Raw genomic sequence first — 23,505 nt, 5'->3', positions numbered from 1 at the left:
TACAAACTCTTTTATAGACTTTTTTCTTCATCGTCTAATTGGTCAAAGGATCAGCCACCCCTTGGGGTGATTGGCTAAAATCCTAAAACATCCATTGTCAAAATATTTTCCTACTGTACCATAAACAAAGGTTTGCAAGGTCGCTGGTGTTCATAGTTTATAGAACTCTGCTATTGTCTTCGTGAGAGAGAAAAATATCTCACGGGACTGGAAAGAAGCAAGAGAAATTCTTGCTAACAGCAATATTGTATCCACAAAAACCTTGATTCCATCTGTGTTCATGGGAATCTCCTTTCCCCAAATTTCTCTGCTCATGGTTTCAACCCAGCATTTCAGCCCTACCCAAAGTCACTGCCTTTCCTGTAACTGTGTGTAGTAATCCTTTGTGATATCTTCTCTCAGCTTACCTGTTCTGACTGCTGATTCCCCACAGATGGCCAGGTAAAGAGCCAAAAAGCATAGCTGGGGTTCTCTCTTTAAGCTACACAAGCTTTTCCTGCACTATACAGTTTTACAGGCGTAACCACACCAGGGAATGTGTTACAGCCATACTGCACTAAACCACCTAGAATATTCTTGGGACTTCCTTCTCTCCCCTCCTGCTCCCCCTCCTCTCACAGTTTTATTTTGCTCACTTTTGTTGAACGAGATCCTATTTCAAAGCAAAATAATACTAATATGAGATATTTAGCAATTTGAATTTCTGGCATAATAAGGACTGCAATTTTACTTTGTCTCCAGTTTATAGGAAGCAGCTCCGAAACAGCATGAAAGGTATGAAAAACTACAAGAGGAAAGGCAAGGGCCAAAAACACAGAAAAAAGATTAGGTGTGCAGGCCAACAATTCTGACCAACAAGGGACCAGGGACTACAACCCTGTGATATGTGGGCTGAGAGGGGATTGAAGAGCCGACCTTAAGCTGTGCAACCATCTTGGCTCATCTCAAGGTCCCTGTCCACTTGTCCACTTGTTAGGGCCAAGGGCTGGAGCAAGGATGTATCTCTGAGGACCAGAAACAAGGTAACAGTCAACTCCCACAAGCTCAGGACAGACACCAGAATGTGAGCCAAGAGATATGTCACAGCCACCACCAGTTCCAGCAGCTGCCCAGCCAGGACATCCCTACAGCCTGCCCTGTAAGAGCCAGACACAGGGGGGACACTCCAGGATTACCTAGGGCTGGCCAAGAGGCTTTTCTTATCCATCAATTGCCAACAAGCCTCCACCAGGGCAAACCTTGCAGCCTTGCCCGTCAGTGATCGAGTGGGCAGCAAGGATGCTGTCTTTCAGTTCATAATGAACAAAAACTTGTGAGGGCTCCTAATGTGTATGAGACTATGGAAGGTGCCACCTTCTATCACAGGATGAAAGTGGAAAGTCTGTGTCTGCAAAATTCCTCAAAGGAAAGGCAGTAAGAGCTGTGTAGCAACCTATTTCCAAGCTGGATAATTGTAGTTTATGTTTGCCTGCATTTATCTCCTCATCCTTCTTTCCCAAGGATTTCTGTAGTACTCCCACTCCCTATTTATGAGCTGCAATTGCTCCACAAGAGGGGTAGCTGCACAACAGAGATAGGGAAACAAACTCTCTGAGGATAATATTTGACTAGCTTCCAATAACTGCTTTTATTTTAGCACCTCGGCTCCAGCTCTGTTCTTAGATGGGCTGTATCACACTGCATTTGTTGTGAGCCTCTGGTGGGCATTGCTACACAGCAAGGATAAAATATCAGCAATTAAAAATCACTCCAAACTTTACATCCACTTCACCTCAGATGCAAACAATGCTATCTGCTACATACCCACCCGTTTGGGTGAGATCAGCACCAGGCTGAAGAGCAACTGTTGAAGCTGAATCCAGAGAAGTCTGATGTAATGGCAGATTGGGTTAATCAGAGGGAAGAATGTGTAATTTCTCTAGCTTTCTTTCAGAACAACTTTCCAGTGCTTCCACTGCTCTTTAAGAGATGCAGGGCGCAGATATTCCCTGAGACTCCTTATGGTTGTGACTGTCCAACTGTGAAATGAAGAAATTGTACCACTATCTAACAAGGACCATTGCCCCATTCTGTTCAAGACCTTCTCAAGGTCAAACTCAGGCTCACTCACCAACTTCGTGGTGAAAAAAATAGCCTTTTAGAAAAGTCCTGGTAACTCCATAGCATTCCTGGAATGTCTTTATATTCATTCAGAGAATGACACACTCACCTCATTTGCCTTCGTTTGTGCCCCACCGGGGGTGTGGCAGCATCTGAGAGATTGAGATGAAAGAACAGACCTGCAAGTGGGGGAGGCTGTGACACAAATGTTCCCCTGGGTGCCAGCATGGAGCAGAGGTAGGGTGAGGCCAGGGTGACAGTGGGGGCAGTGGGACGCAGGGGCAGCCCAGGTGAGTGTCTTGCTGAAAGTGCCAGACTCAGCAGGTCCATGTGAAAACGTGTACCTTTACCTTATGTTCAATGAGGAAGCTCCAAAATTCTGTCCCTTCCCTTCTCCCAGCACCTTCAGCAAGTACGTTCAGGCTGTCTTTCCCATTTTACACGCTCTCTCCTCATTGCCAAGTACCTTCAATCCCCAGCTCACCGATGGATGAATGTTGCAGTCAACACCCGCTGCTGTGCAAAACTCGACAGATCCACCAGTGACCACAGAGGCACTTGTTGAGCTTGAAAGCATCCCACAAGAGGGGAAATGTGCACAGCACTCTGAACACATCACTTCCACCTTTCACACAAGTGATCCCATTTGGGCTTCACATTTTCAAAGATCTTAATTAGAGGTCTTCCTTTGATCTTTCTGGGAACTTTAAAAGACCCAGGAGAAACTGCTGGGATGCTGAATTTACTTTAGTCCCTGAAACCTCATGAATAAATGCAGCAAGTGATGTTTTTTGACAATCCAGTTATTTAATAGCCTTGATTAAACCTTTTTAGAATGACTAGAGGCTCTGAGTGTTATTTGTTCATATCCGAGCAGAGAAACAGTCACTCATGCATAGAAATCCTCAGTGACTCATGAAATGACAGCAATGCATTCGATATGCGCAGCAATCCTCAGTCAGTGACACACTCCTGCCCAGATATACTTGGTAACATGCACAGTGACAGCCTGGCTGAGAGCACTGATTTTAGAGGTCCTTGCAGGCTCCCACAAGGGCCTCCTCTCCCTTGAAGCTGAAAACAAAACTCCCCAATGACTCCAGCCAATGGTGTCAAAAGAGGCTCATCCACCTTCTCCTCTGAGCTAAGCCTTTTCTCACCACTGTGGCATTTCCCTACTGAGGGTTCCCCTACGGTCACTAATGCAGTTATGAAACGAAATCTCATTTTCATTACCTTCACATTTTAGTATCTGAATGGAAAAGAGCTGCTGTTCGGCATTTCGGGTTTTATTTTGTTTGGCTTTATATGGAAATTTTACATTAAACAAACATTACACAACAGTAAAGGGGATGAGATGGCTCAGGGGATCAGTAATGGGCTGCGAAGCCTTTCCTTTCTAGGCCAGTGCTCCAGTTCATTCTAGGCTGTTTTAGCTGGATTTAACATAGGAAAACAGTGAGCTCATTTAAAAGGTCTGAGCTCTCTAAAACAAAATAGATTTTAAATTAACTGACCAGTGACAAAAATACCACTACGCAAATAAACTCCACCAGGCAGCCACTTGCAAAGAACAAATGCAAGCAGCATTTTACTTCACCTGGGTAATGATACAAATGAAAATGCTCTGGAAACATACTGGCTGCCAGGGGCATCCCATCCATCTTCCAGCCCAAATCTGTTACACAACTAGCTTTTGTAGGATGCCTGGAAGGTCTTCAGGCTCAGAGTGGGTCAGACCAAGAGAAGCAGGCAGTGACCAAAAATTATTCCTTTCTAACTTCACTCATCATCATGCAAATTGCAAATTCATAGCCTCAAGGCCCTTGTAGACAAATATTTAACTTCATATAAAATACATAGGCACATCCTAGCTGCAGATGACAAGTCTGCCCAGAGACATGACACCAACAAGAAACATAATAAAACACACTTCAAACATCTTGGTACTTCCAGTGACCCATCAGACACACACTCAATGCAGGGACTGCACATCTACAGTGAGTTAGAGAGAACTCTATCTTGTCAAAAAGAGATATAGCCTAGTAAAAATGAGCAAAGAAACCAGCTCCCAGCCCAGAATGCTGTTTTCAGAAACTGCTTGCTTTTTTTCTGTCCTTAGGTACAATGGTGTTGCAGTTTTCACTAGTGTTTTAAATAACATGTAAATACAGTAAAATAACTGGAACAAACTCTTCAATTCCCCCTCATACTCCATCAAAAAAGCTTTTGCTCAGCTTTTTAACAGCACTATGCTTGAAACAGCTATTATAAAAATGGAAATGTATTTCACAATACATCACCAGTTGATAAGCTCTAGCTCAGAGTAGGACTACAGATTCATTACTCCACAATAAATAAAATAAGGAGTTTAGTGAACATGGTGAGCACATGACTATTTATAGTGACATTTCAATAAGTCTAAATGTACAGGTACTTGAGAAGCAATAGAACTGTTATTACAACTTTGCACTATAAATGAAATCTAATAAAACACAGATGAGAATGAATAGAAACTATTTTCAGAACATCAACTAACAGTAGTGGAACATAAACAAATGGGTTTTCTAAATCAATCACAATACTGAGGACTGATGCCCACACCTAGAAATGGTTCTAAGTGTCATTTTTCATAGTGCCATAAGCATCTGATTTGACACTCAATTACCTGCATTCAAACATCTTATTTATAATACAGGTATTATATCACCTACACTGTGAAATTCAGTATATGATGAATTGCTGCACGATGCTATGCTACACTGGGTGCAATCCTGTTCTTTATCCACAATGCTTTTCAAAAACACAGTGAGGGCAAATAAGATGGGAGCTCGTTAATTTTGTGAAAGAGATGACAAGAGAGAGCTCCTTACAATGTCAGGGAAGAGAACACTTGATGCAAAAATTCTCTTTCAGTCCTCTGAATCAACAGCTAAGCCACCCATGTTGTATGCCATAAAACAAACGATCTGTCCTTCAGCTTTCATTAGCTGAATAAATTCAGTATTTAATTCAGCCAGTGCTCAGTGCCACTGATATTAATGCCATCTAAATGGAGCTGTAATTAGACAGGAAAACCATTCAGTTCATATTTGCATAAGATTTCTACAAACAAATTCTACTGAGCAAGGAAAAGCCATAATTAAAGGAGAAAAATTGCTACCTAGATAAGAAGTGACACCAAAGAGGAACATGTCACACAGCTTGATAACAGAAGAAAAACATGGAACAGCTGAAATGTTGAATTTGTTAGAACAGTTATTTCAGAAAAATATGGCAAACAAATATTCTACCTCATCTAGGACACAGTCCAGCTGCCTTTGAAATCAGTAGGATCCTCCTCTTCAGGATCTTTGCAGGCAGGGTTGTTAATCCTGGGAAAAGGGTGTCCAGAGCAGTTGCACAATCCCCATCCATGGCAACATTTAAGATTAGACAAGGCCTTGACCAGCTTTATTTGATGTGGAAACTTGCTTCAGGACGCTTGGATAGGTGACCTCTAGAGGTCCCTTTCTACTTAATTCATTATTTTAATAATGTCCATTCTATACACAAGAGAGTTTCTTGACATCAATGCTTGGGGCTCCAGCACAGATTTTCCATTGCTTAACCACTCTCGCTTCAAATAACTTTTTTCTGTATATCAGCTGTAATTCCTCTTGCTGCAGCTTGTGACTGTTGCCTGTCATGTTGTCACTGGGTACCCTTGAGAAGAGCCTGGCTCTGTTTTCTCTATAAATTCCCTTTAGGTCCTCGAAGACAGCAATTAGATCTTCTCAGCCTTCCCTTCTCCAGATTAATCTGTGTCAGCTCTCTTCATACATCACAAAACTATGTCCCCTGAACCTTGAAGCTCTCCCACTGTTGTTCTCTCTCTCTCCCCATGTGGCCCCAGGCTATAAAGTTTCATACCCATTTGCTCTTGTGCCACAATAGGCATTTTGCTCACCGCCCCCCTCCCCCCCCCAACTGGACACACTGATAGAAACCCCACTCTCCCATTCTAACCTTTCATTTAGCCAGATGCAGCACATCCTTTTGGCCTCCTCCTATGGGACTGGCTCCTCAGTTTCCTGATCACCTTGGCAGTCTCCTGATCACCTATGTGAATTACTCTCATATCCTGTGACCAATTAAAACAATCACATTTTTCATTCTCCTCTGCCACTTCCACCTGACAAGCCTCCAGCACTGAGAGAGAAAATCTTGTCATCAGTCATCCTCTGTCTGACCTTGTTTTTTTTTTCTTTTTACCTTTTTCATTTTTGTCACACAGGTGCTGCCATTTATCAGGCATCTCCCTCCTCTTCTTCACAATGATGCCTCCCAGTGTCACCTATGCAGCAAATATATCACTGTGTGCCAGCCTTTTGATGGGATCAGAGGGATGAGAAACAAGGTAATTTATAATATTACAATCTCATCATGGAAAAACAATACTAATAACTTGCCACCAGACAAAAAGTTCTTTCTCCATAACAAAAATTTATAGCTTCCCCCTTTTGTTATAAAATGAGTAACTGATCAGTCTTGCACTATCCCCTCACCTCAGCAATCTTAATTAATATATGGTAATTAACATATGATGACACATTAATTGTGCACATAAATAAAGTATTACCTTTACTGCATATCTTTCATCTCAAAAAACAAAATGAAAAAGCCCCAGTAAAATACCATGATAAAAATGCTCTTCAGTATTTTGTTGAAGTCATGGAAGAAATGTGAAAAAATGCAACTTGAATATCATAGGAAAGATTAATAGATTTTAATGAAGAAGATGACAACTGAGTGAGCTCCCTGAATCAAGACTCTAATCACTTAACAGAAAAATCTCTCTTTTTGTTTTATCTCTTATGTTTCTTTTCTCTCTTGATACATTCCACAAACATTGACCAGACAAAATAACCATCTAGAAACTTCTTGGGGAATGACTTTCCAGGGCTAAGATTAATGACTGCAAGTATCAGGTATAATAGCAGGGGGAAACAAAAACACACACACAAAAAATCTTTACAACATCTAATTCTAAGAGGCCTACTTTAAAATATTATATTTGAACGTGCCAATTCAGGAGACGTCAGTAAAGATTTTTGCCTCAAGTTATTTTCTTTGCTTCCCATTTCTTTATGTAGTTAAATCATCAAGTATAAATGTCTTCAGACAAAATTATCTTACATCAAACAAATATTGACATGACTTTTAAGGTCAGTTGCTGCAAGGCCAGGATTTAAAAACAAATTAAATTTGATGTATGCTGTTTCAAAGGTCATTTAGAAAGGTATATGCTGCACCTATTTTACAATGCAATCCCCATGGAGGCAAACATATTGAATGCTGCAAGGAGACATTGCAATAAGGAAGATAATTATGGTAAAAGGCAGGTAGGTAATAGAGGCTTAATTAGATCAGAACAAGCGTATTATTTAGAGAAAAAGAAATTTCAGTTCATTCAATTGAAGGTAAATGACAACAACTCAGGTCAGTATTTATTTCAAGTTGAGAGATAATATGCCTTCTTGTATCTTTAAAGGGACTGAGACGTCACAGGAAAAGGCAGTAAAAATATTTCATTGTCATCCAGCATAGTCCAGTGTCACTGCATATGAAGGTCTTATCTGCCCCAGAATATTGCCATTCTGATAGAGGCTGTGCACACACCTAATTTCCTGATTTTGCTTTCTGATCTCAATAATTTTCAGTAGTAGAAGTGAGAAGGCATGAATCCTTTGTTATTACGTGAATAGCTGAAGGAATAAATAAATATCCATTCCTGAAATGTCCCCTCGCAGCAAAGGAAGAATTTTTATGACATGAGCAGGGGAAGAAGTGAGCACAACAACTCTGAAGATGGTCAGTGTCCATGTGAGCTGGTACACGGTGCTGCAGTGGCACTACTCAGCTTTGCCACTGGAAAAAGCAGGCCCACCTTCCATCAGACAACTGTTCGCAACACTCTTTTGCTGAATTATTCCCATATGTGAATTAACTGCCTTAAAAACATATGTCTGACCAGCAACCAGTATGTAATCCATAGTGCCACTGCTCTGCCTTGCCACATGACTCTGAAAGGTGAACAAAAAAGAGAGTGAGGTGGAAAGATATTGCTCAAAATTTCATTGTTCTGTACCCCAGACATCCATTTATTTTTGAGAGATTCTGATTTATTGGTATCCTCTGGCCCTTTGTATAGGCAAAACTAACTTTATGAGATGTATGATGACACTGCAGAGTGGAACAGAAGAAAAAACCAGTACATGCTGCTGCAGGGTTATGCCTTTAGCGTGGGAAGACTATTACCGCAGGCCTGGTTCCTACGGTATATCACCATGTCCCGCAGCCATAGGGAGAAGGAGGAGAGAAGATCCAGCAGGCAGGAACTGTGCAGCAAGATTGAGTTATTTAATTATTTTACAAACTCTTTTATAGACTTTTTTCTTCATAGTCTAATTGGACAAAGGACCAGCCACCCCTTGGGGGTGATTGGCTAAAATCCTAAAACGTCCATTGTCAAAATATTTTCTACTATACCATAAACAAGACTTTTCAAGGTTGCAGGTGGCTTGGTTGTTTACATTCCCTGCTACCTCTTCTGTGAGAGAGAAAAGTCTCTCACGGACTTAGAAAATAGCAAGAAAATCCTTGCTAGCAGCATTTTTGTATCTACAGAAGACCAACAGCTCTGCTGTCATTGCATCATTTACTTTACGGAAGTGACTTTCACTTTTCTCTCTAGTGTCATCTGAAGGTAGCTCAGCTTAGAGTGAAGACAGTCACCAATAAATGTGCTGTCTTGAAAGCTCTTGACTAGACAAACACCGTTTTCAGGCAGTGAAGGGCGGCACTCACAGAGTCTTGTCCTGTTATCTTGGCCAGCCAGACAGTAGGCATTAAGCAAAGACATGACAGTTCTGGTCCTCTGTAAGGTAATGTGGAATGATAACAGTTCAGAGACACACTCACTGTCCTTCCACTGCTTCTCTCACAAAGGTAACTGAAAATTCCTCTAAAAATGAGGCTGACTCTTGTAACTTTCTGCATTTTCTTTGAAACAAGTCTGCAACAACTCCCCAGAGACTAGTTCAGTACTGCTAATGGAAATTCTGTAAGCTCTAAATTGGCTATTCTCATCTAATTTTTTTTTTAAAATTCACTTGTATTACAGCCCTAGGCCACTCTATTGGTTCTGAAAATAAGATGTTTTACTGCTCATGAATGAAGTGACAGACTCCTGCCATCTAGAGGGTGGTTCCTGGAACATATTCAAGGCAGATACTGTTTCACAGGGTAAAATAAACCTAAGATAAATATCTTAGTGTCCACATATCTCCTTGGGGTTTTTCCAGATTTCTCCTTCTTTTTCATTCATGAGGTTGCGGAAAAATGCCCAGTTACATCTGTGTATGTATACTAGTCCTTCAACAGCTCCATTCATTCATGAGAGCAGGTTAGCTGATGAGGCTAATGATTATAAAATAGATTAAGACTTTCTGTTCGTATTTTTTTCCAATGCTACAACATTTATCCTCATTGTCTTCTTGCATTCATGGCTGCCTAAAACAGACTATGATGGTCACAAGCAGAATACAAGAATATTGGTGATAAGTGGCATTCATTAAGAAAAGTGAGGCTTACACAAAACCCCTTCTAACATCTCTGAAAAGATGGTATTTTCTACTTAGGTTGTTAGTTAAACAGTGTGTGGCCATGGCTACTGACAATAATTAAAAATTACTTCTCCCCACACTTTCGCATGAAGAAGTGTCCCATTAAGTGACCACAATGATTTTTTTGTCTCTAAACAATAATGCTGTTTTCTGTGCATCCCACTAACCTGCTGTGAAGATCACTTCTTGAAGGAAAAGTGTGACAAGAAAACAAATTGTTGTGGGAGAGTCAACAGTGGCCTCACGAAAGTTAAGTGTGTCTTCCTGGAGAGGCAATGATGGCCCATGAAAACCTGTGTATCTCATTAAGCCAAAATCACATTCCATAACCAGCAGCCAACTTTCAGGAAGAATTACATGACCAAGTACAATGTGAAGCAACACAACCTCCTCACTCGAGTGAATCGGTGATCAAAGCACACAAAGCAATGCCCTAGGTCTTACTTATAGGAAATAATGTATCAAACCCTTCCTAGGTGAAAGACTACGAAATACACTGGAATGCGATCCATGCACTCATCTTCCATTAAATATATCTATACAATACATCTTATAATGATTTTCACAGAGTGAAATATTTCTAGGCAATATACATCTGTGACAGTGACTTGCATAACCTCAGATGAGACAGAGCTGTGTGCAGGGTTTTTTAATAGCTCGGGTATAATTTCCCTTTTTAAGCTATATTGTATTCCTACCATTAAGATTAATCAATACTTCATTTTAAAAACAGCTCAAGCCACAGATGGAAAGATTTCAGAGATAACTTTGCAGGTGCCAATTACAATCACAACTAATTGTTGCAATTACTCTGCCCAAAATTTGGTCTCTTGACAAGTGAAAGCTGAGGTGCAGTTGCCTCGAAAGCAAACAAAATTTGAGGATGGGCCATCCGCTGAGCAGTAGCACCCATGCAAACAGCTCGTAAAAGACCTTTCTTGACGCCCACGCCGCAGCTCCCTGAGGAGAAAGGGGCAGAATCGTGCTCGGAACGTTCCCGTCGGGCGGCGCGGGCCGGGCGGGCAGCGCACTGCGGCGCATCGCCGCTTCCGGCTTCCGCGCGGCCGCCCGAGCCAGGTGGGAGCGGGGGCGGGCATGGGGGGGGGGGGGGAGCGGGGGCGGGCCCGGGGCGCTGAAGGGGCGGCGGTGCCTCAAGGGGGCCGGGTTGGGGTGCTGGGGGTCCCTGTCCCGTGCGGCTTCCGTGCCCGAGCAACCGAAGCGGTGTCCAGCTTCCCCCGTAGCCAAGTGCCGGGAAACGCGGAGCACGGCGATCCAGGTTGGCAGCGTGATGCGGCACGGTTTGGGGGGCGAAAATACTGAAGATGAGGGAAAGCGCTAAAAGCTGAACACTGGCAGTGTGCGTGTGCACGCGAAGAGCAGCCCTGCTGTCGGCGCTTCACCTTACAGCCTCGGAGCAGGTGTCGTCCGGCTCCCGGCGGGACGAGGTGCCGTTCCTGAGGAGGGAGTGGGTCAGAGGGGCGCCTGAGGAAAGCCCCGCACACCTGGGCACTTACAGCACAGCAGCTCCCAGATGCTGCGGGCCCACAGTGCAGTTCTTAGCCACCTTACTTCCAAAAGATGGAGTAAGTCATGGGCATCACAGTGCCTGGAAACTGATTATTGCATAATTAGGGCGTTCAGTCCATGATCCTTTTAAGTATGAACTACTGTTAATACAGTTGGTTGGTTTTGGTTTTTTGGTTTTTTTTTTAAGTTGTGGTTTTGTACGAGTGGTGAAACAGATTTTGAATACACGTAGGGTAGAAGCTGTTTGATGGTCAAGCACAAGAAACCTTGAAATATGGAAAGCCTCTTCTGGGTGTTGGTATCTGTGGCCTGACAAGGGTAGCCCTACAGTTCCCTGCCCTGCAGTGAATAGCTCGTTCCAGCTGTTGACGATGTCTGTGACAGCAGGGTGGGCTGTGTACCAGCTAATAAGGCAAGGCACTGTCCTGCTCAGCACAGAAGATCCAGGAACCTGCTGGTGCAGTCAGGGTGGGTCTTTGAGACCTCACCAAGGACAAGAAGCTGTGACTTCAGCAGAACTTAGATGCCAGGCATTGTTAATGCACTTCACATAGCACAACCACCAGTTAAAATCCACCAGCAGTCTTTGGAGCTCTGGTGGGAAGTTTGTGGTCTTTTCCCATAGTTGCCTTAACAAATAATGCAGCAGGAGACGAACAGGAGGTGAAAATTTACAGAATGGAATGCAGTGGTGCTGACCCAGTACTCATATAACATGTTTTAGGGCTTTTCCTTTGAACTGCTGTTCACCTCATTCCTCCACAGCCTCCTGATATCTGAACTCTGCTTCCTTGTGCCACAGCGTCAGCCATTAAGTTGGAGAGCCACGCTCACTCCTGCTGCTGTGACCCAGGCATGCTGCAGCATTTCACTCCTGAGTAGGAAACTTCAAATGGAGAAACAGCCCTCATGCAGAATGGTCCCAGTTCAGGAGCTCCAGTGCTCTGGAGGGCAGCACAGTTGTACCCTCTGGGGCTGAGGAGGGAACCAGGCATGGACCTACAACCTCTTATTTTAAGTCCTCCAGGTGCATTTTTCTCTCCCACACACCCTTCAGGCAAGCTGGACTGCAGGCAGATTCCACTGGGTCTTTCCTGCCTGAGCATTTGGTAACAGTGTGCCAAAGGTGGAGGTAGAACACACTGCAGAGGCATTTGAATACTAATTAGTGGTTTCAAAGGGGGTGATACTCTGATTTGAAAGGAATTGAAGGTAGACAGGGTTTATGCTGTCATAATTTCTGGAATCATAACTGTTAAACTGTAATCCAAAAATTAAAAAGATGGTAAATTTCTTAAAAAATTTGAGCTGAGGATGGAGACAACAAACAATTTAAATGAAAGCCCAGAGGGAAAGAGTGATAAGAATATTGATCTCTAGGATGTTGTTATTATTGGATGGTGTTTGAAAGCATGGAGTTACTCAACAGCTTTGCTAAAAGGACCTGACATTGCAGTTCTGTCGTTACTTAGTTTAGTGTGACTTTCTGAAAACTGCCATCTAAAATTACTCGTAATCTGTGTCCTCAGTAGGCACTGGGGCAGTGCTTTTCCTGAAAACAGTTTGTCATTTTGGTGCTTTCCATTATGAGGGAATGTGAAGAAGTCAAGGTATAAATATTAATCATTAGATTCTGCTGTTAAATCAGCATTTGAGTGGTTTGAAAATTAGTGTGGAGCCTCATATTGGACTCCCAGTGTCAGAAATGTCACACTCTAGAATAATGACCGTTGCCAGTAGGCAGCACAGCAATACAATTTTGACTACAAAATATGACACTAATACAATTTAAACGGTGCAAAATGCTGCAGGATAAAAGAACTGATTTATGTGTGCTATCAAAAGCAAATTTTAGTATCTGGTCAGGACAATATATTTGTGTTCAGAAAAGTTAGGATTCTTTGATTTTTAAGACCTTTTGAATGAAGATACAAATTTTTCTTCTAAGTTGAAGCTGCTAGAATTGACTGCTAGAATTGATGCTGCAATTGTCCTTACAGATGCTTATTAAACAGGCAAGGCAGACCAAAACCAGAGGTCCATCACAAATAAACCTACAGATGTAATGGTTTCATTTTTTAAAGGCAAAACGCTTCAAAGATCGTTAAACACAAAGTTCAGGACAGCAAAGTTTTCCAGATCACAAGATTCTTTATGGTTCATCACATGGCTCTTCCTCGTGGATTGTCCCCTTATTCTACATTTCAAAAGAAACTTTCAGGCAAGGTGATGAATGGAGATGAAGGACAATTAGCGTAAGATCCAGGTTTAGTGCTGGATGTGTCATGTGTATCCATGTATTTACACACAGTTTTGTGTGCATTCATTCCATACCTACTTTTCTCCCCACAGATAGTGAAATATGCCTAAAAAAAAGACTGGTGCTCGTAAGAAAGCTGAGAACCGTCGGGAACGTGAGAAGCAGATAAGGGCTTCAAGAGCCAACATAGACTTGGCCAAACATCCTTGTAATGCTTCAATGGTAAATGAACCTAAAGTATTCTGTATTAAAATACCTAATTTTCAATTATGTAAAACCAGTGGTAATACCTTGACTGCATTTAATGCCACTAAAATATCATTCTTCCCACTATCCTTCCTTTATATTTAAGGTTATGTTTGCACCAGACAGAATATTGATTAAAAGGTTTGGATCCTAATTGTAACTCCCTGTGGAGGTCTGTGAATTTTATATATTTTACCTAGAATGAAAATAATTACCAGTGTTTTATTTCTTCTCTTTAGGAATGTGATAAGTGCCAAAGGTAAGATTTTTTTACCCTTCTAAAAACCAGAAGTTTAATATTTGTTTCAGACATTTTATAGGTCTTCTTCTTAATACTTTCTTTTAAGCTTAATACTTTCTTTTTGTTTTTTCCCCTCCATGTGCCTAGACGACAGAAGAATAGAGCTTTTTGTTACTTCTGTAATTCTGTTCAGAAATTGCCCATTTGTGCACAATGTGGTGAGTAGAAATAATGAATGAAAACAAGCTGTCCTCAGTCCTGTTTGTGGTGTTAAACTCGCAGTACCCGTGTTACCATAGCTTTATCTTAAAGTACCTCTGTGATGTGGAGCAGGTTCTTTTGAATCTGCTGTGAATATCCTCCTTGAGAAGTGATCTTACTTGAGCAGTATATATGTCTCTAACCCCCACAGGTTTGCAAGCCTGGATCATGGCTTGTCTTCTTTGGAAAACTTTGTCTCACTTCCTTTTAGGTTTGAGAAATCTGACTTTTTCCGTAGATTGACCATGTGAAGCGTTGTTTCATAACAGCAGCAAAACTAAAAATGCTCTGACTGCTAGCAAGGCACTAATAAACACTCCTTTTTTAGGGATTATATAATTTCTGATCAATATCAATTAAAGCAACAATATATTATTCACCTTGCATGGGGTTGTAATGTAATCTGCAATATTGTTATTTATGTGAGCTAGAGGGCTGATGCTTTGAAATTAGTAGAGAAGGACTCCTAGTGACAGAACTTCTCTGAATCAGGCTAAAATGCCCTTTTTTTTAAACAGCTGCTGGCTTGCAGGATATTCATTTCATACTGAGGTGAATTTTGTTCCACTGTTTCAACACATCATTGCAGATTTTCACTTTGTCATTAAGCAGTTTGGCTGCTTTGGAGTTTGACTCTCAGAGCTGCTGACATGCAGCTTCCAGTGCCTTTGTTGTGACCCACAGATACTGAGCATTTCTGGAAGCCAGGCTGTTAGTGTGCAGTGGCAGTGTGTCACCCTTCATAAGTCTCCCTTCTGTCACCATGCAGTGAAGTACTAAAAACATGCTCTCTATCTTATGGTTCATATCTCTGCTGAATTTATCTTAATCTGGAGTATGTTTCTAGAGGAAAAGCATTCCTATCAACAACCATACTATATTGAGACCCAGGGTTTTCCAAACAAAGACCATTAGAGCTGTTTGATGCTTAATCAAGCATTGGGGATTATAAACCAACAGCATCTTTCTTAGAGGAGCCTGTTAGGGATGGGAGCAAGGTAGCTGTGTTCCTGTGCTCCACACCCAGTAATGCCCCCACCACTTCTCACTGCCCAGCTCAGCTGCTTTTATGGTGGGACAGAACTAGCAGCAGTTTTAAACACAACTCTTTAAGGTGTCATTGCTGGACTTTGACCTTAGTTTTGTTCTTTGTTTTGACATTTGAAATTTTTGCCAGTGCCTCAAAACACAGAGCAAGACCAACATATTGTCTTACTATCAGTCCAGGGGTAAGAGATTTGACTGAAAACAGACAATAATTAATTTAACCTAAGAGAGGTGTGAAGATGGGTTGCAGAATGCAGGAATAATGCAAACATCTTTGTTTGCATTATTTTTACCTAGATTTATGGCTGAGCACAGGCATTTAGTTGAAGTGTTGTTCTTACATGAACATGCATTCTATTTTTTTCTATTTTTACATAGTTTTCTTATGGTTGCTTGCCTTTTTATTTTCAACAGGAAAAACCAAATGCATGATGAAGTCTTCAGACTGTGTTATAAAACATGCTGGTGTGTACAGTACTGGACTAGCTATGGTGGTATGTATAGAAAATTACAGCCTTTTGCACTATGAGGATATTCTGTGCAAATCTTCCTGGAAAAAAGGATAAAACAGATTTATGGAATGACAGCATGTCATTGCCAAGTTTGTTTTTTTCCTCGTTTTTCTGTAAGAAACTGATTTTTCCCTTATACTGAAACCCCCAAGTTTTTCAATTTTGTATTCAGCTCCTGAAAACTCCAACACATGTCCTGGATGCTAATGGATCTGTGTTGGTGGCAGGCCCTAAGCACATGCATGAACAGCACTGGACCCTTACATGCCCCATAGACAATTCTCATGATAATAAGCCTTCATTAAAATGGATTATTCTGCAGAAAGCTGCAGACTTTTGTTGCTGTTGTCTCAGTTACTTCAGAGATCATCAGCATCACAGAGAGGAATCTATTCCATTAGGGGAGAATTTTAATGAACAAAACTCCTCATTTGGGCTCTTAATTAGAAATAATCATAGCGTCAGGCCTTTGAAGTTTTGCCCTTAGAAGGACAAGTTAGTGTCTGCATTCTGGAAAGCAAGGTGTGATATGTCACAGCCTCTGGAGTAAATGGACTAAACCTCTGTCCTGTTTCTGCCTGTAGCGGGCTGTCAGCTGTTCTCAGTAACACACCCAGCCTTTACACGCTGGCATTCCCAAACTCATCCCATGCATTCACTGGTGCAAGAGTGAATGCATCAACAGTTAAATTAGGATTCATCATTGTTTTCTAAGCTTTGTGTGCATGTAGTGCTCATGCTAATTAGTTACCTATGGGCTGAGAAGGCTTCTTAAATGCTACAGTTAAGGATAGCTTATATGGAGATCTTGTAATTTAAACAAAGTAAAAGAGTCTAACTTACTTCTAATGAGTTATTCGATCTTTGCTCTCTGCAGAGCTTGTCCTCTAATACAGCAGAGTTTAAAATCCAAATGAGTGATTTCAGCTGTAAGAGTCTAGAGGCATTTTTCAGGTCTTCTTTGAAATTTCATTTTTGTTAGAACATTGTTATTGTTTATGGATCTCAGATTTCAACTGGAGAACACAACTTTCCATATGCATAATGTGAGATAAGAAATGTAAAAAAACAGAATTGAGATAGATAACTGAATTATTTTGCGTCATACTTAATCCTGCAGAAATGGATAGCAAACAAACATGAACTGTGGAGGAGTTTGGTCAGAACACAAGTTTGGTTCAATATTCTCTCACTCAATCAAAACGAGCCCACTGAGAGAATGCATGCTAGGATACATTGAGGATTATGGGATAAATCTCTCTCTTGGTATTGCAGAAGTCCTGAGATGGTATCTTGCTGTGATTGCAGGGTGCAATCTGTGATTTCTGTGAAGCCTGGGTGTGTCACGGGAGGAAGTGTCTCAGCACCCATGCGTGTATGTGCCCTCTGGCAGATGCAGAATGCATTGAGTGTGAAAGAAGTGTCTGGGACCATGGTAGGTTGCTCACATTTAAAAATAAGAAAATATAAATTACACTTCTTTCCTTGCATTGCTTAAGTTAGTGCACCTGTATTGTTAACACAGCCTTTTTAGTCTTCACTGATTAGTCCTTACAGTATGTTTGTTCAAAGCAAGGATTCTCCCTGTTTTAAAAACAGACATTACGCAGTGGGAAAGTAAATGACCTGCTCAAGAACATACAGTGCTCAATTTAGGGATGATTTTGTAATCTAAATTATAATGGTTCTATCAGCTTAATTATTCACATAATTAAGCACTGCATCAAATTGCTAACACAGTTTTCTGCCATTCTCACTCCATTCTTCTGCACTAGCACAGGTATTTGGACTCCCAGTTGCTTAGTGAAACCATACTGGTCTCCATTTGTGGAATCCTTTAAAGTGTTTACTTCAAGTGTGTATCAGAGGTGAGGGGACAAGACTGGATGAGAATGTGATCTGATTTAAGAAAAATACTTAAGGCTACAGTCAAAATGAAGAAAAGTACTAGAAGTAATACTTGCTTTATAGTTATGCTTCTGTTGTAGGATAGCAGGTATTCAGTGTAAAAATGGATGGCATTGTCTAATTTAGGAGTTTGAAGCATTTGTGACAGAAGGGAGAGCTGGTCTTCAGTCAAAACTACTGCCTAAATTGTTTGCAGAGCAGGACTTGATGTCTGTGCCCATTGTTGATTATTTTGCCTTGATAAATCTTTCAGGAGGCAGAATATTCGCCTGCTCTTTTTGCCATGATTTCCTCTGTGAAGATGATCAGTTTGAACATCAAGCCAGCTGCCAAGTTCTGGAAGCAGAGACATTTAAATGTAAGTTAGTTATTCATACTCCCTTTCACCACAGCCAAGCAGACTTTCTACTTGCCTCCTCTGTGCTCCAGAATACTCTCCATCACCTTTCCCAGGTAGATTTTGCCACTGCTAGAGGGAAGCGCCTGTTTCCTGTGTACTGGCTTTTGGTATCCAGTTACCCAGACTAGAACTTCTTTCTCTTTCATGGACCTTCCTCCATGCCAGAGCTTACATGGCAGTTGTTTTCCTGCCAGGCTCCTACAGGCCTTCCATGGGAAGCTGCCCTTGCAGGAGACAGCATTCTCCAAAGCTGCAGTGTTGGCAGTGGCCAGGACTGCAGCAAAACAACTGGAATTGCTGATGCTGCTTTTTCACTCCACAAAGCTCTGCAGGCAGAAGGAGCTGTCTTACATTCTTCTGACCCAATGATGAGCTAGTTCTAGATACATGTTCCTCCTGGAAAACAGCTGCCCTAAACAATGCCACCTGTCTTAGTCTGGCTAAACTTTCCCACACTGCTGTGGAAGGGCCTGTATGCTGGTGAAAGGTTAGCAGCTGCTTAAGTCCTGAGGAAAGCCATGACTCAGTCGTTATCTGATTCAGTGAGATAGGGTGAGCACAGAAGGAAGTGACAAAAATAGTCCAGAGCATGATTTCAGTGTTCATTTCCTCACTGACCAGTGAACTGTGGACATGTGTGTAAGTAATGTATCAAATGCTCACTCTTTCTGAGTAAAGAACAGGTAGCTGAAGACTTTATGTCCTTTTGAACTTTGATTAATTGTGTGGACAAAACTGAAACTGGTATTTGTAAGAGGGTGTGATGCCTGTGCCTGACTTTGCTCACCTGCTACTCATCTCTGGTTGAAAAATGGAAACTTCAAGGGAAGTTAAAAAAAACCCCAACAACAAAACAAAACAAGCCAAGACTATGCATATTTGAAATAACTAAATTTTTGTAGCAGTATTTCTTGCCTAGCCACCATTAACTACGATTTAGTTATCACAAGACAAGCATTTGTTTGTCCTTCCCAAAACTTGTATTTATGTATTTTGACTATTACAACATTTTCAGTCCTTATTGTAGAAATTTGAGGTGCTCTTTATCATAAGGCTGTTTTCCTTTGAACTGACTAATCTCTTGTCCTAATAGATTTCTCCTGGTCCAGAATATTTGTGATTTCAATGTTATAATCGGTGTCTTTAGACATCTCTTACCTCCTTTTCATCTCCCAGCCAGCTATTTTTTACACCTTGCTTAGCTTCCCTTGACGTATTCTGCCAGAATATCTTCCTGTGTGGCAATATTGAAGCAGCAAGAGCTGTTCCAAAAGAATGTTTTTTCAATGATTGTTGGAAGCTCTCAATTCACAGATGTGATATCACACCCTGAATTAGAGAGTTTTTTTCAGGGTTTTCACTGTGTTTGGTGTTTTGTGGCACAGTGCAGACTTGGTAGAGACAAGATTTTTGTCAGTGTGAGGTAACAAGGTAATAAAACCTGTGCTTTTACAGAATACGTGGACTTTAAATGAAGTCATGCAATTGTAGTCTAAATCCATTCTAGCTGTGAAAAAGATAGCTACTTTCTATCACTATCTGAGAGAGGTTTTTTGAAGTGCAGATACTCAAAAAATCATGAATATATATGCCTCAGCATTTCCAGTTCCATCTTTAAACACGTGTCAGAGCTCTAAATCCCATGTCTGTCCTGCTCATGTGGAGAACTCATGATATTTATTACTTCAGATTCAAAAACTTTGCTGTCACAGGGGTTAGGCAAGGAGGAAAGGAATGAGTACTTGCACAGAAACTGGTAAAGTACATATTACATAGCTTCTTGAGGAGTAGCTATTCACTAAACTTTGTGTTGCTGCCAATTCCTGAGTGTTTGCCTTTACTGTACTCCCTCTAGTGGAATAATAAAAACAATTTGAAGCTCAAGACAAGTTAAATTTTGGGCACTGATTCTGCTCTTTACAGCTTGTGTGCCAGCTCCAGTTCTTTAACACAGGTAGACTCTCTTTTGAATGTTGTGAGAAACGGAAAAGCAAGATGAAACCTTAATACCAGGTTGGTTCTGAAACTTCAGGTTTTAAAAGTTTGAAAACTCAAGAAATAGTTAAACATTTTTCCCCTCTTGAAATTTCATTTTTTGTGTCAAAGTGTCAAAGTGAGGTTTAGAGTTGAAAAAATCTAGTAAAATGGTACTGTGAGGTAAAATGACTGATTCACATTGCCATACTTGTGTCAGGGAATTAAAAAGAAGTGCCTCAATTATGGTATTGTATACTTTTACAAGGTTTTAAAAACATGACAGGTCTGCAGTTTCCAAGTTCTGAATTTGTCATACTGCTTTTCTCCAACAGGTGTCTCCTGTAACAGACTGGGGCAGCATTCCTGCCTGCGTTGTAAGGTAAAGAGTAAAAACAGTTGTGAGGAGCTGATTTTAGGCTCGTTCTCCTTGGCCTCTAAATCTGGCATCAGGCCTTGTCATGCCTTCCTCTGCATGATTAAAAGGAAATTCATACTTCTGTAGCCTGGGGTCAGACCTGTGAGGGACAAAAGGTCTTGTATCTGTGCTCGCCTGTTGACCACAAGACAGTGTGAGGTGATCTTTGCCCAGCGCTTTAGTTTAAGTTGGGCTTGCACCATGTTGGGGCTTTAAAAAAAACCAAAACAACAAAATAAATCCTTGGTCTTGAACAGAATCTAAGGCTTTGGAATATGCTTTGATCCAATGTGGAACTACAACAATTAGAAAAGTTGTTCTTTTAAACAGTCAGGTGATGATCTGACCAGAAATCTTTGCATCCAAAGGAATAATCTCCACAGCTAATCGTTTTACATATGAACAGGCTGATTTGTTGTCATCAGGCTTACGGTTTTACACACTCAAAAGTAATTTTGTATAAAAAGTTCCACCTCCTTCATCGTCAGCATTGCCCAGATTTCTCCAGGTGCTGGTTCATTGCCTGCTCTTACTCTTTTTACCCTCCATATGTTTTCCCTGCACTCTCCCGTGGTATCGATGGCCTGTTCCAAATCTTTCCTTTTCCCAGGTATTTTCACTGCACCCTGGTGCTCAGCATGTGAACTTCCCACCTCTAATTCTTGCCTTCAGGCCCTGCATAGTTATGTTCTGGCATACATCTCATTATGTGTATTTAAGCTTGTCAACACAAACCCAAGTTTGCCAGGCTCCTTGTGGGCAGCTCTGCAATCCAGCCCTGGAGTATGTTACTTTCTCTGCTTGTTTATTGGCACTTCTATCCAGCCTCTTCCTCAGAAACCCTGGAACCACATTGAATACCAAGTGGTTCCTCTGTACACAGACCCCAAGTCCACTGCAAGAGAGACCTCATTAAATTTTAATCCCAGCCAGAAAACCCTGCTGCTGTTAGACACATTTTTGCTTGCTTCCTGCTGAAGAATGTGCTTCAATGATTAAAACATTTGGCCTTTGTATTCTCCCTTTAACACACAGGCTTGTTTTTGTGATGATCATGTGCGGAGTAAGGTTTTCAAGCAGGAAAAAGGAAAAAAGCCTCCTTGCCCTAAATGTGGCCATGAAACTCAGCAGACAAAGGATCTGAGCATGTCAAGTAAGCCAGTTTCTCTAGCTAACTAGCCATACAAGTGCCATTAGTGACTAATTTCTGCCTAGGAGCACTGAGAAAAGTCTGGTTACATTCAATTGTTTTGCACAGTTTTGCTTCATTTATTTTGAGAAAAACTTTGTGTTTCTGAGTTCTGGAATTGAGCAGTTTCATTCTTAACCATTAATTGATTCCAAGAGAGTGAAAGCTTTTGTTTAGTTTGAGATTTTAGTTGTGGAAAAAATGAAAAATAATTGCCATTTAAACTACTCTTCAAGTAGTGAAAGAAAGATAGAAATGAAATGTTGGATTGGTGGGAACATGATGATTTTTCTTTGCCTGCAGCTCGCTCTTTGAAGTTTGGCCGACAGACTGGAGAAGATGCAGATGGAGCTTCTGGTTATGATGCCTACTGGAAAAATCTTTCTTCCAGCAAGACAGGGGATGCAGGTGACCGTGAGGATGAATATGATGAGTATGAAGCAGAAGATGATGATGAAGATGACAATGATGAGCGAGGGAAGGATTCTGATTCTGAGGCCACGGATATATTCAGCAATTTGAATTTAGGAAGGACCTATGCTAGTGGGTATGCACATTATGAGGAATCAGAAGATTAAGCTTAGTATGCTGGCAAGCTAAAAACATTTGGAAGGAGCCAAGCAATGCTTCACTGAGTTGTGTACATGCCAGTAGGATAGCTCTATCAGGTACTTACATATCAGAGTTAGAGAATAAAGAGTGTGGGACTTCTGCAGTAATTTTTCCTATAGATGAACTGATGTTGGGTTTGGGACTGGGGGAGAAAATCAGGATATTTTTATTCCCCTAAACAACAGAATTGTTTTGTCCCCGAGTTACTGAGTATAATGGTTCAATGCCGTTTTCTCCTATCAACACAGGAATGTGGGAAAGCTGTAGAACTTGCTTCCATTTGCCCATCAGAAATTATTTTTTACAGTAATTTTGTTAACTGATTTCATACATTAAGGCAGTGTTGGGTTGGTGACTGCATTTTTTTTTGTCTGCGCAATAAAAGTCAACTTCATTCTCTAATAAACTGTCATAAATATTGATCTCCCTTGAATAGTTGGAAAGCAGGTTGTATACAAAGTGTAAATTGACACTGAAATGACTTCCTTGTTTATGTCAGTATGGCAGATCAATGTAGTTCTCTGTGTATTTGCACATCACCTTTTCAGCATTTTTGTTATTAGATATTAATTGGTGGGGCTATATATAGTCACTATAAGAGCACCCCAGATAATCAAAACTTTTATGGAAATAAAATATTGGTATCATCTTCTCTGCCACAAAAATCTGTAAGGCAGTTTCCCATTAGATAAAAAGGAGACTAGGCACAGAAGAAACCAGCCTTCAACTCTTTTCCTTGCATATGATATAAAAAAATTAGATAGGAAACAATACTGTATCTGAACTGAGAAGGTGAGAAAACATAGGGGGTTCAAAATGCTGGGTCCAAATACTGTTCTGTGGAAGTCTGCTGGTACAGGGCAAGTGGTCAGCACATCTGAGCTGAGGAGGTGGCACTTGCAGAAGTGTTCGCAGTGGTTCTGATTTGAAAGTGAACATGTTAATTATCCATCTACAGATCTAAGTGATGGCCTTTATTTTCCCTCTGTAGGGGAATGTTTTACAGCAGTCAAATCATGATACAAGGGCAGCTACCTAAAGTGTTGCTGCAGCTTTCTAAATGTCATCCTTTAATGCAAGGGAGCCTTTTTTGTTATCTGTTAAATACCTGATTATATCACTACTTGTTTCTGCGGTGTTTGA

General features: G+C 41.1%; 1 protein-coding gene across 3 annotated transcripts; it reads left to right on the top strand.

Annotated features, from left to right (window-relative positions):
- The first annotated feature begins 10,763 nt into the window (after positions 1 to 10,763).
- ZNF330 (zinc finger protein 330) lies at positions 10,764 to 22,784 on the top strand. 3 transcript variants are annotated; one of them, XM_048304537.1, is made up of 10 exons: positions 10,764 to 10,844; positions 13,647 to 13,776; positions 14,040 to 14,059; positions 14,189 to 14,259; positions 15,764 to 15,843; positions 17,170 to 17,296; positions 18,023 to 18,127; positions 20,479 to 20,525; positions 21,597 to 21,714; positions 22,054 to 22,784. In XM_048304537.1, the coding sequence occupies exons 2-10, from the start codon at positions 13,657 to 13,659 to the stop codon at positions 22,326 to 22,328; spliced, it is 963 nt and encodes a 320-aa protein (XP_048160494.1). In that variant the 5' UTR covers positions 10,764 to 10,844; positions 13,647 to 13,656; the 3' UTR covers positions 22,329 to 22,784. The 3 variants fall into 3 exon arrangements, with proteins under 3 accessions (XP_048160494.1, XP_048160493.1, XP_048160495.1); XM_048304536.1 differs by lacking the exon at positions 10,764 to 10,844 and adding an exon at positions 10,920 to 11,043; XM_048304538.1 differs by lacking the exon at positions 10,764 to 10,844 and adding an exon at positions 11,223 to 11,350.
- The last annotated feature ends 721 nt before the right edge of the window (positions 22,785 to 23,505 follow it).

This window comes from Corvus hawaiiensis, chromosome 5 (genome assembly GCF_020740725.1).
Source record: "Corvus hawaiiensis isolate bCorHaw1 chromosome 5, bCorHaw1.pri.cur, whole genome shotgun sequence".
Classification (NCBI taxonomy): Eukaryota; Metazoa; Chordata; class Aves; order Passeriformes; family Corvidae; genus Corvus; species Corvus hawaiiensis.
This window is presented reverse-complemented; position numbering and strand designations above follow the sequence as displayed.